Below are 13,975 nucleotides of genomic sequence, written 5' to 3'. Positions count from 1 at the left end.
TTGGTCACCTCCCTCACCAAGGTCCTTCACCCCCGATTGCTCAGTTTGGTCGGGCTGCAAGCTCTAGGAAGAGTCTTGGTGGTTTCAAACTTCATCCATTTAAGATTTATGGAGGCCACTGTGTTCTTGAGGATCTTCAATGCTGCAGATATTTTGGGGTACCCTTCCCCAGATCTGTGCCTCGACACAATCCTGTCTCGGAGCTCTACGGGACAATTCCTTTGACGTCATGGCCAATTGAATTTACCACAGGTGGACTCCAATCAAGTTGCAGAAACATCTCAAGGATAATCATTGGAAACAGGATGCAACCGAGCTCAATTTCGAGTCTCATAGCAAAGGGTCTGAATACGTATGTAAATAATGTATTTATTTTTTCTATTGGGGTATTGTGTGTAGATTGATGAGGGAAAAATGGATTTAATCCAATTTAGAATAAGGCTGTAACGTAAGAAAATGTGGAAATAGGGAATGGGTCTGGATACTTTCCCGAATGCACTGTTAACTGTGGAGAGAGAGAGAGAGAGAGAGAGTGAGAGAGCGAGAGAGAGAGGCTGATTCTCTGTGATCCCATGAGCGTTCCAAGAATGTAAATGAGTAAGTCCTGTAACTTAGGCAGCAACGATTATAGAAATCCCATGTGTGTGTAATATAGAGAGAAGAGTAATACCTCATACTTGTGCGCATACATGACCATACACACACACACACACACACACACCACAAGCCTTTTTTTAAATACCCACACACTCTCTCTACACACATGTGCACACGCACGTGCACACACGCGAGCACACACATGACAGAGTGAGTGTCATCTCTCCACCTCCCTCTGTGTTGGATGTATAGTTGGCTTCCCCCTCTGTCACACACTCACACTTGGAGAGGAAACATGATCCTCGTTCTGGGTCTCTAGGTAGATGAAAATGCCAAGAGAAACAGCTACAATTACCATATCCCTATGGTACTGCAATATACGTTACAATATACTGGCATGTTCCCCAAATATACTGTAATAATAGATGTTCATAATAATATGTAATAATATGTTAATGATATTATGTTATAATTATGTTATAATAATATCATTTAGATGTATCAACCTGCAGTGGGTAAGGGACAATCTATCTTTTACAATATTTTATCTATAGCAGGTAAACATAATCTTAAAGCCGAAATCCGCATAAGTTGAAACAGCGCCACTGTCCGCCCCAGCGCATTTGTTATTGTTTTTGTTGAAATTGAGGAGAGGAGCATCCAGCATCGTGAAAAAACATTTTTTGCAGCATGCTCTGCTGTTTTATCACGCATGCAATGATGTGCAGTGTTATCCAATGGTGTCAGAGGGACAAAAACAGTATTCGTTGTTTGAAGTAACTTCTTTGTTTTTGTAATATTGCAAACTGACGTGGCAGTTTCCCCAAGTATGGATTCCAGCTTTAATGCCATATATTGACATGCCAGCAGCATACCACCCTGTATGCCACTGCTGGCTTGCCTCTGACGCTAAGCAGGGTTGATCCTGATCAGTCCCTGGATGGGAGACCAGATGCTGCTGGAAGTGGTGTTGAAGGCACCCTTTCCTTTGGTCCAAGGACACCCTGTGTTTGGGTGCTGTCTTTCGGATGGGACGGTAAACGTGGTCACTATAAAGGCACCCATGGCACCTATCGTAAGAGTAGAGATGATAACCCCGGTGTCCTGGCTACATTCCCAATCTGGCCCTCATACCATCATGGCCACCTAATCATCCCCTGCTTCCAATTGGCTCATTCATCTCCACTCCCCTGTAAGTATTCCCCAGGTGGTTGTTGTAAATGAGAATGTGTTCTCAGTCAACTTAACCGGTGATAAAAAAATAACAGAGTTGTAGGTTTGCTACTAATCCTCTAATTCGTGATTTTTCAGCAGCCACCCAAGAGATGAGTCTGACTTTGAAAATGACCTGGTTTGTGCATGCGTGTGTAGAATTTTGTGGGAAGCGGAGTGTACATGGGAATTGCTGTGTGTGCCAGTGTGTATGTCCGTGTGCAGTTACGTGAGCTATGCGTCTGTGTGTCCGAGTGTGATTCATTCCAGAGCAGGTGTGAGTGAGCGTGTATGGCGGCGTAAACAGTGCCATCTGCGAGTAGGTGGGATCGGAAGCGTGGCACCAGGCCTCTGGCAGACGAGGGGGAGTCGTAGCACACCGATGCCCAATAAGGTACAAGGTGGGCTGGCCTGGAACACACCCCTCAGCCCCTGCTTTTCAGTATGAAAATCTCTCTGGAGGCCCTATAGACATCCCAACACCCAGGGGAGTAAGAAAACCAGCCGGGACATATATAATGACCTATATAATTCAGCTGCTGCTAGTGCAGCATTGCCATGTTCAAGACAGCCACAGTAACACGGTTGTCACTAGTTAATAAAGCCACAAAGTTAGAATTATGGCTAAACCCCGCCCATTTCTAAAATGTATCTTCATATAATCTGATTTGAAAACCTAACCCTAACCTTTACCACACTACTAACCTAATGCCTAACCTTAAATTAAGACCAACCAGCTAATTGGTATAGCCAATTTTGACTTTGTGGCTGTAGAATCGGACTTTTTGGCTGTCTAGTTGAAACCCAGCAACACCGAGGGGGATGATGTAATCAGTTTTCACTCTGACTCCTAATCCACAATGCCAGTGACTCTATTCCTTAGAAACTGCCTTGAGTCTCCCGGCAACCATGGCTAGGAGGCTAAGATTTTGCCATTTTAATGCTGTGACTCCAGTTTCAACCTGCAGAGGAGGGAGAAATGGAGTTTCATGTTAGACCACACCAGTGGAAATTAATGTTAGACCACACCAGTCGAAATGGATGTTAGACCACACCAGTGGAAATGGATGTTAGACCACACCTGTGGAAATGATGTTAGACCACACCAGTCGAAATGGATGTTAGACCACACAGTGGAAATGGATGTTAGACCAACACCTGTGGAAATGATGTTAGACCACACCAGTCGAAATGGATGTTAGACCACACCAGTGGAAATTAATGTTAGACCACACCAGTGGAAATGGATGTTAGACCACACCAGTGGAAATGGATGTTAGACCACACCAGTGGAAATGGATGTTAGACACACCAAGTGGAAATGGATGTTAGACCACACCAGTGGAAATGGATGTTAGACCACAGCCCAGTGGAAATGGATGTTAGACCACACCAGTGAAATGGATGTTAGACCACACCAGTGGAAATGGATGTTAGACCACACCAGTGAAATGGATGTTAGACCACACCAGTGGAAATGGATGTTAGACCACACCAGTGGAAATGGATGTTAGACCACACCAGTGGAAATGGATGTTAGACCACACCAGTGGAATGGATGTTAGACACACCAGTGGAAATGGATGTTAGACCAACACCAGTGGAAATGGATGTTAGACCACACAAGTGGAAATGGATGTTAGACCACACCAGTGGAAATGGATGTTAGACCACACCAGTGGAAAAATGGATGTTAGACCACACAGTGAAATGGATGTTAGACACACACAGTGGAAAATGGATGTTAGACCACACCAGTGGAAATGGAATGTTAGACCACACCAGTGGAAATGGATGTTAGACACACCCAGTAGTTAGAGCCACAACCAGTGGAAATGGATGTTAGACCACACCAGTGGAAATGGATGTTAGACCACACCAGTGGAAATGGATGTTAGACCACACCAGTGGAAATGGATGATGTAGAACCTGTCTTTTGTTTGTAATTTATTGACAAGCCCTAACAGTTATTAAGAGGCTTTGAACTTCACACATGTTAGTTTTATTGGGTATTTGAAATACCCATTTATCTTTGGGATAAGTTTGAGTATATGAACTTAGAAATGACCATTATGAATTTGGTTAAAGTTTGAATGATTGTTGTTCCTTGCTCAATAATTATCCAAACAGTTTACATCACAGATGAAATTGAAAGAAAGAAGCCATATTAGCCATCCACAAACTTATGAAGATTATTTTCATGAAAGCATAACACACCAATTAAGTAATTAATTAAGCAATTAAGTAAATCAATTAACCAATCAGGAATCGGCTAATCAACCAAATTTACCAATAGAAGAATGAATAGAGGCGGTCCCAGTACTCACACTGCCCAAGTTGACCTCTCTCTTGCCGCCTCTGGAGAACTGGCTGGACAGATGGTAGATCATGGTCCGCCCCCGCTTCCTGGCTTCGCTGAAGTGAGAGCTGCCACTCTTCCTGCTCCGCCTCTTATCCTCTGAAATGTTCAATCACACAGTCATCTCCATTACGACTTCCATCTGTTTTTTAACATGCTTGTGTCATGTCACAAGACAATACAAGTTTACAGCTTGGTGTCTATATGATTTAACTACTCAAACAATATCTTTGAATTTAACAAAATGGCTGGCATAATGGCTGGCATAATAAATAAATAATAATGACAAACAGGAGAACATTGCGGAGATGAAAGCGGAGGGGGAAAAGATGGTAAATCATAAATCACATCCAAACCAAAAGGAAAACAGTTTTTGGTGAGAGCAATTTTGAAGCTTGGCCTACCTTCTTTCTTGTGATGCACTTTGCCGTGTATGTCAGTGATATCCTTGAATGAGAAGAGGAATAGGACCATCTCCCCCTTCTCGTTCTTTATGGGCACAATGTCCAGCAGGCACCAGAAAGAGGTCCCTGAACAAAGCAAAACAAACAAAGATTCATTGAGAAAAAAAATGTAGGACATGATCCATGAGCTTCCTTGCATCATTACATGTAATGAATAAATAAATGAATGAAAAATGATACCGCGAAAAAATGACGTTGCTAAGATTAAAAAGGGTACTGCTGGCATTTCATTAATAACAGTGATGAAGCAGATAAAGGTTCAGAGCATTGCCCTTAAGAAAACAACTCTTGCAACCGATTGCTCACATTAGCTAGCTAAGCTCTCTTGGTCTCCTTAGATAGAGTTGAAACCATGCAATAGATGTCTAAGGTTAACTTTTTAGGGATAGGGGGCAGCATTTTCACTTGAATTGCGTGCCCATAGTGAACTGCCTCCTACTCTGTCCCAGATGCTAATATATGCATATTATTATTAATATTGGATAGAAAACACTCTGGAGTTTCTAAAACTGTTTGAATTATGTCTGTGAGTATAACAGAACTCATATGGCAGGCAAACTTCCAAACAGGAAGTGGAAATTCTGAGGCTGGTGTTTTTTCTACTCATCGCCTATTCAAATCACAGGAAGATATGGATTTGTTTGGACTTCCTAGACCTTCCACTAGATGTCAACAGTCGGTAGAACGTTGAATGAAGTGTATACTGTGATGTGGGGCCGGATGGGAGGTGTTTCAGTCAGTGGTCTGGGAGATTGCCAGTTCCTGGTCACGCGCATTCCTCATGATATCGCCTTGCGTTCCATAAATTTTACAGACATGAAGGAACGCTCCGGTTGGAACGTTATTGGATATACAGTGGGGAGAACAAGTATTTGATACACTGCCGATTTTGCAAGTTTTCCTACTTACAAAGCATGTAGAGGTCTGTAATTTTTATCATAGGTACACTTCAACTGTGAGAGACGGAATCTAAAACAAAAATCCAGAAAATCACATTGTATGATTTTTAAGTAATTAATTTGCATTTTATTGCATGACATAAGTATTTGATACATCAGAAAATACAACAACATGATACAACATGTTGATACAACAACATGATTATCTACTTAGTTTGACAAGTTTATCCGACCTGTGATATAACTTTTTGAAGTTTTCGTCTGACGTTATGCGTGAGTTGCACGAGCGTTTGGATATGTGTACTGAATGCGCTATCAAAAGTAGCTATTTGGACATAAATAATTGACATTATCGAACAAAACAACAATTTATTGTCGAAGTAGGATTCCTGGGAATGCATTCTGATGAAGATAATCAAAGGTAAGGGAATATTTATGATGTAATTTTGTATTTCTGTTGACTCCAACATGGCGGAGAATTGTTATTTATATTTGAGCGCCGTCTCAGATTATTGCATGTTGTGCTTTTTCCGTAAAGTTTTTTTGAAATCTGACACAGCGGTTGCATTAAGAACAAGTGTATCTTTAATTATATGTAAAACATGTATCTTTCATCAAAGTGTATGATGAGTATTTCTGTTATTTGACGTGGCCCTCTGCAATTTCTCCGGATATTTTGGAGGCATTTCTGAACATGGCGCCAATGTAAACTAAGATTTTTGGATATAAATATGCACATTATCGAACAAAAAATACATGTATTGTGTAACATGATGTCCTATGAGTGTCATCTGATGAAGATCATCAAAGGTTAGTGATTCATTTTATCTCTTTCTGTTTTTGTGACTCCTATCTTTGGCTGGGAAAATGGCTGTGTGTTTTTTGAACTTGGTGGTGATCTAACATAATCATATGTTGTGTTTTCGCTGTAAAGCATTTTTTAAATCGGACACGATGGGTAGATTATCAAGATGTTTATCTTTCATTTGCTGTATTGGACTTGTTAATGTGTGAAAGCTACATATTTCTAAAATATTTTACAATTTTCCGCACTGCCTTTTCAGCGGAATGTTGTGGGGGGGTTCCGCTAGCTGAACGTGTGTCCTAGAAAGGTTAAGGCTGAGTTTAGCCAAAGTAGCAATTTAGTAGCAATTCAGGGTCTCTTGCTTTATTAGATCTGTAGACACCCAGACTATCAACACACTTTCCATTCAGTAATTAGCAACACAGTGGTTCACACCATTTCCTGTGTACGGTTTTGGTCTCTGTTGAGGGAACATAGCTTATAGTAAGCCTGTTTCTGAGGTGGGAGAAGCTCTTAGTGCTGTGTTCTGTGTGCACGCGTTACATCTTATTGTGGGGCCACAGGACAACACTGGCAATTTTCTAAGAAATTAGTTTAGAATCCTACTTAAAATTCAGTCATTCACAGGCTAGTGTATGTTCACACATGGACACACACACACACACACACACACACGCACTCACACGCACACTAATTCCTTGAGAAAAACACTGCAACCCTATTAAACTGACTGCATAGATTCTCGTCCATATTTCCGTCTCTGCTTGCTATTAGCTCCTTCCATCGCTCATGGGTTACAGGCTCACCTCTGTCACAGCTTGAGCTCTCCAAATTCAGACCTGACCTTGTCCAATCTCTTCACTCAGGTAAACTGCTCAGGTTGAACTCTGTCAATAGCATGGTGCATTTTGTAGTATGTAGTATGGTGCTGATTTCAAATACTTTATCGATGCTTGAATGAGTGTGCCTGTTTTAATGGACTAATAGAGTAGTCCCAAACTGCAACCCCCACCCATATGGCACTCCAGGCAAACGCTCCAAGCAAACGCTCAAAGTATTTGAAAGATTTCAAATAGTAGCTGAACCCAGGTCTGCGTCTATGCTCGTGGATACACTCAATCATCGCAATAGAATATCTAGAACAGACATCCCCATTAAATAGAATAGAATTCTATTTCTACGGTCTCACTCTCACCGTTCTTCTTGTAGAAGTGGACCTCAGTCTGGAACTCCTCTCGTCCCTCCAGGGCCTTCTCCATCTGCTGGGCCACGTGCTCGCTGGTGTCGTTGCCGTACAGGAAGCGGCAGCTGCACTTCTTCTGCATCACCTCGGTGCGCGCGAAGCCCGTCAGCTCGCAGAAGCCGTCCGAGCAGTAGACGATTGGGTAGCCGCGGTGGCCCTGCGCGTTGCCCAGCAGGAAGTTGCTGTCTGTGGGGTCGAGGAAGAGAACAATAATGTTTGTTAATCAGGAGTGTTTGGAAAGAACTGTTTGGTTCTTGCATGGGCTATATAGACTTACAGTAATAGGTAGGCCTATGCCTGGCTAATAGGTAGCAATTCCTGGCAGACCACCAAGCACCTACCCTTTCATTCTATCCACACCTCGCTCTCCATCTACCCCCTTTCTTTTTCCCTTTTTTTCTCTCCATCTCATCAGCACCATGGACAGTGTCAGCCTAAACAGTACAATAGTAGTCTCGCAGAGCATTGGTGCTGTATTCAAACAGTATGGCTAAATTCCAATAATCTCCCCTTTCACTCCAAGTCTGCACGTGTTCACTGCAAAAGCATTGGATTGTTGTATGCATGGGCAAGAGGGACCAGTCGTTTACCTTAAAATCCATTAAGGGAAGTGAGCAAGTGCACATTTTGGGAGAAAGTTGAAATTTATTGGGATCACAACCTCTATTAATTTAGCTATGCCTGCAGGCTCTACCACCACAGATGACCAAACACCAATACCTCTGCCCAGGGGATCAACCCATTCCTGTACATGTAGGGATCAAATAACAATATGTTCACATATGCCCAGTGGCAACAGACATGCTCCCCCCCCCCCCCCCCCCCCCCCCCCCCCCCCGTATTCCAACAGAATAAAATAACTGTGCACCGTAAGCAGTTTGTGGTGCCGAAAAGCATCAGTCAAGTACACCTGACTGTGTCTGGCATAACTGGCATTTACATCATTTAAACATCTCGGTGTTGAAGTAAGGGCAGGGATTTGGATTTACACTTTAGGTCTACATGTCCATTAGGCATGTGACCTAGGTTCCTTGAGGAGGAAGGCTACAATGTTTCCAATGTAAAAACATTCAAGTCAAAAGACTGAATCAAGGCAAGCTTGACACACACCACCAGCGATTCAAAATTCCAGAGGGAGTAGGCTACACTCGGAGGAGGAGTGCAAGAGCACGACGAAGGAGAGCTAAGCAGCTGAAGACACGCTTTAGACAAACTAGCGCTTTAATTGCCCGTCCTCGACAGTCAGGAAGCCGTCCACTGGGGATTTTTCAAAGTGGTGACAGCCTTCACGGGCGTGCAGCGAGCGGCAACAAACCCGCCACAGAGGAATTACATAAAGAGAAGCAGGCAGCAGCCACCYGATCCACCGCCTCGACACCGGCAGTCAATGGAAGTTTCGTGGCGCACGTTTCCTGGCAAGTCTTGAGAACCTGACACTTGATTGGCTATTTATGGCCCTTTGTGAAAGAGTCTGAATTGGTGGATTAAAGTGGTTCGTTATGAGGACACGCTGACTGTCAATGTTTTATCGTTTTGTAGCTATAAAATGTAAGAAAACGGCACCTCACCAAACAAGTTCAAAGAGTGTCAAACAATGAGCGTCTATTGAAGCAATGCCAATAACTCCTGAGGTCTAGAGAGAAACACTGACAACGTAACAAATACTATAGGCCTCCATGTACTCTTTACATGCTACCTTGTAGTCCTAACCGTCAAACACTATATACATGTAATAGAGTAGGCCTATAGACTACAGTTTGTTTTGCTAGTTTGTTTTTGCTAAACTCAACCCTTTACATCTTCAGCTTATGCAATATGGTCTAAGAATACATGCACTAACTCTAGTCAGCAGTATCTCTATATTGTCTCCCAAGTGGGTCATGGGTACCCCATAAATCACAGTGTAAGAATATCTTGGCACCAAAATGTTGAGCTATTCTGTACTGTAATGCATTTTTCATTCTCTGATACTGACTAACCATGCTCACTTGCGCTGCCATCTTTAGTGTCGGATTTGCAACTTTCTTCATTGATGCAACTGCCCCAATTTAATCAACTGTAAATACAAGAAAACCACACCGCTGCTTCACTCCGAATGTTAATGTTGTTAAAACCACACACACCACAAGTTCCTCTTGTGGATGTTGTCATTGGGTATTGACACAGATATTGACCTGAACACACCTATCCTTAAAATCACAGCACAGAATAAAGATTGAGTGAACCTGCATTGTGGTTGTCCTTTAGCTGTGATAGATTGAATTGAGCCTGTTGGAGTATTTTCAGAATCATTTTTGTTGTATTGTTTGCTAGCTGGCTAGCTATCTCTCATTGACTACCAATGTTGCTAAAGCTAGCTAGCTAGTTAATATAACTTGTTTTCTCCAAATGTATGTTAGCTAGTTAAGTTATGTTATGAATATAACTAATCTGCTGTCGACATCAGATTTGAGAGCACTTGTTAGCTCCAAAAGTAGTGTGTAGCTTTGACTGCATGCTGACAGTGCATGCAGAGCCATCCAGTGGCTAGCCACACTACAAAAATAATTTTACCAGGTTCCTGTGAAGCAATTTTATTGACAGTCCACCACAACATACCCGAGTCTCATTATCAGCAAGGTGTAGTATGTGTTTAATTTAATTGTGTATTAAAAACAAGTTTGAGATCATTTTGAGGGGTTTTCTTCAGTGGTTTGAATGAGGAATTAGGATGCCCGGAAAAATATTGTCAGAGTTTGCAACAGWAAGGCAATTGTTGTCAATAAAGGCTTTGTGTCTCAAGCTGTGTTAAGCCTGACAGTGTATGCCACTGTCTCATGTCTGAATATATACATTTACTTCACTACTAAGCTTCTTGAGAACTAATATACTATAGGCTACAGTGTGGTTATCTCTAAGATCACTGCCAACGCTAGGAAAAGAGGCAGTAGTTGCCTCACAACAGAGAGGGGCCATTTTGAAGTCTGATAGAAGCACACTGACAAAGCACCCAAAACATAGTGAAGTACAGATTACAAGTTGACAAAGTCACTGAGCCCGGCTTCTTACTGCAAGTCTCTCAGCCGCGGAAATACATCCTTCAAACCCAGTTTTTTCACAATTCCTATACATATGTAATCCTAGGTAGAAAATTCCCATCACGTCCTCATAGGTCAGTTTAGGATCACACCAACCACATCAAATACCTTTTAAGAATGTGAGATGTACAGCAACAAATAGCTAGAGAGTGGATTTTACCAGCTTTTCATTCTTTTCACTCACATTCCCAGATGGTAGGTAGAAAGGTTGTACCAGTACACTCATATTAGTATTTAGGTGCGATTGCCTTTAAATTTGCTTTTTAACTTGGAGTCAAACTGTCTTCGAGGTGAGCCTTACCACGCTTCCACCAATAAAAGTTGGACTGCAATTTTGGCACCACTGCCTCTTGACCGAGCTGACGTAACGGAAGTCAGGTCTTGTTGGCCTCCTTGCTTCGCACACCGCTTTTTCAGTTCTTTGTCCACCAATTTTTATGGGATTGAAGGGTCAGGCTTTGTGATGGCCACTCCAATACTTGACGTTTGTTGTCCTTAAGCTTTTCACAACTTTGGAACGTACTGCTTGGGGCGCAGTTGGTCCATCGGAAGACCATTTGCGAGCCAAAGCTTTACACTTTCCTGACTCGATGTCTTGAGAACTGGTTGCTTCATATGTTCCACATCATTTTCCTCCCTCATGAATGCCATCTGTTTTTGTGGAGTGCACCAGTCCCTCCTGCCAGCAAAGCACCACCAAATGATGGCTGCCCACCCCGTGACTTCACGGTTGGGATTGTGTTTTTCAGAACTTGCAAGACCCTCCCCTTTTCCTTCCAAACATAAGAACGAATGGGCATTATGCCAAACACGTTCTATTGTTGTCATCAGACCAGAGGACATTCGTCAAATGTACGATCTTTGTTCCCCAATGTGCAGTGCAAACTGGCTAGTCTGGCTTTTCTATGGCGGTTTTGAAAGCAGTGGCTTCTTCCTTGCTGAGCGGCCTTTAGCTTTATATCGATATTAGGACTCATTTTACTGTGGATATAGATACTTTTATTACCTGTTTCCTCCAGCATCTTATACAGGTCTTTGCTGTTGTTACTGGCGATTATTTTTGCACTTTTTCGCCACCAAAGTGCGTTCATCTTAGGAGACAGAACGCGTTTCCTGTCCTTTGAGGATATGATGGCTGCGTTGTTCCATTGTGTTTATACTTGCGTACTATTGTTTGTACAGATGAACGTGGTACCTTCAGGTGTTTGGAAATTGCTCCCAAGGATGAACCAGACTTGTGGAGGTCTACAATTTTTTTCTGAGGTCTTGGCTGATTTATTTAGATTTTCCCATGATGTTAAGCAAAGAAGCACTGAGTTTTAAGGTAACCCTTGAAACACATCCACAGGTACACCTCCAATTGACTCAAATGATGTCAATTAGCCTATCAGAAGCTTTTAAAGCCATGACATCATTTTCTGGAATTTTCCAAGCTGTTTAAAGGCACAGTCAACTTAGTATATGTAAACTTCTGACCCATGTAAGAAATTGTATAAGATACTGGTAACTTGTTTTAACCACTTCTCAACATAAGCTATACTTGGCACAACATGTACCCATCCCCCACTATACCCCCACACTTTGTACCCTATTAAGTAACCACAGACCCACACACTCAACCCTCCCCCATGAATAGGGCCTGTGAAAACAAACGCACATGCAGGATGCCTTTGGATGTGACTAGGACAAAGAACTGTGTGAAAAGCCAATGGAATGTCGACATCAGGCCGAACAGGACTACCCACGACCCAGATCGACCAATCGGAAGGCCAGACGACAAGATCAACCTACTTTGCTTGTTGCCTATATAATCTGTATGTACTGTTTAGAGGGCCCTCTTCCGACGATTCCATACGAGTCAGACAGAAGGAGCCGTGATGCACGATTTACTAAGATATTTTCACATATTAATAAAAGGCCTTATTATATAATAATCCACCTCGTCCTATGTCTCTACTTGATCTCCTGTCTCCAGTAAACGTTTTACTAACACCCACTGGAATTGTGATACAGTGAATTATAAGTGAAATAATCTGTCTGTTAACAATTGTTAGAAAGATTACTTGTATCATGCACAAAGTAGATGTCCTAACCAACTTGCCAAAAGTATAGTTTGTTAACAAGAAATTTGTGGAGTGGTTGAAAAACGWGTTTTAATGACTCCAACCTAAGTGTATGTAAACTTCCGACTTCAACTGTAAGTGCACAATGTGCATCATCAACTGYCGAAAACATGTGTGCGTGTGTAAGGGTGAGCGTGTTTGTGTRTATACAGTATTGTGAAAAKYTATTTGCCCCCTTTCTGGTTTTCTCWATTTTTTGCATATTTTTTATACTAAATCAGATCTTCAACCAAAACRTAATATTAAGWAAAGGGAACCTGTGTTTACAAATAACACAAAAATATATACACTTACTTAATTTCTTTAATTAACAAAGTTATGCAACACCCAATTCCACTGTGTGAAAAAGTAATTGCCCCCTTACACTCAGTAACTGGTTGTGCCACCTTTAGCTGCAATGACTGCAACCAGGTGCTTCCTGTAGTTGTTGATCAGTCTCTCACATCACTGTGGAGGAATTTTGGCCCAGTCTTCCACGCAGAACTTTAACTCAGCAACATTTGTGGGTTTTCAAGCATGAACTGTTTGTTTCAAGTCCTGCCACAACATCTCAATAGGGATTAGGCCTGAACTTTGACTAGGTCATTCCAAAACAAGTTTGTTGCTTTTTAACCATTTTCATGTATACTTGATTGTGTGTTTTGGATCATTGTCTTGCTGCATGACTCAGCTAAGCTTCAGCTTCAGCTCACAGACYGATGGCCTGACATTCTCCTGTAGAATTCTCTAATACAGAGCAGAATTCATGGTTCCTTCTATTAAGGCAAGTCGTCCAGGTCCTGAGGCAGCAAAGCATCCCCAAACCATCACACTACCATCACCATGCCTGACCGTTGGTATGAGGTTCTTAATGTGGAATGCAGTGTTTGGATTTCGCCAGAKATAATGGGACCCATCTCTTCCAAAAAGTTGACTAAAGTTTGCCAAAAAACAACCTGGAAGCACCTGCATGATCAACAAGACTCTTGGAAGAATGTTCTATGGACATACGAGTCAAAACTTTGGAATGGCCTAGTCAAAGTATAGACCTAATCCCAACTGAGAGGACCAGTTCATGCTTGAAAACCCACAAATGTCGCTGCGTTAAAGCAGTTCTGCAAGCCAGAGAGGGACAAAATTAGTCCGCAGCGACATGAGAGACTGATCAACAACTACAGGAAGCGTTTGGTTGGAGTCATCGTAGCTAAAGTTGGCAC

General features: G+C 42.2%; 1 protein-coding gene across 1 annotated transcript in view; it reads right to left on the bottom strand.

Annotated features, from left to right (window-relative positions):
• Positions 1 to 13,975, bottom strand: part of kcnh4b (potassium voltage-gated channel, subfamily H (eag-related), member 4b) — a 67,305-nt gene that overhangs the window by 38,865 nt on the left and 14,465 nt on the right. Inside the window, 3 exon segments of the mRNA XM_070448342.1 lie at positions 4,137 to 4,273; positions 4,573 to 4,698; positions 7,532 to 7,765. Coding sequence (XP_070304443.1) covers positions 4,137 to 4,273; positions 4,573 to 4,698; positions 7,532 to 7,765 — 497 coding nt within the window.

This window comes from Salvelinus sp. IW2-2015, linkage group LG18 (genome assembly GCF_002910315.2).
Source record: "Salvelinus sp. IW2-2015 linkage group LG18, ASM291031v2, whole genome shotgun sequence".
Lineage (NCBI taxonomy): Eukaryota > Metazoa > Chordata > Actinopteri > Salmoniformes > Salmonidae > Salvelinus > Salvelinus sp. IW2-2015.
The sequence above is the reverse complement of the archived record's forward strand: the minus strand, read 5'-3'. Positions and strand labels throughout refer to the sequence as shown.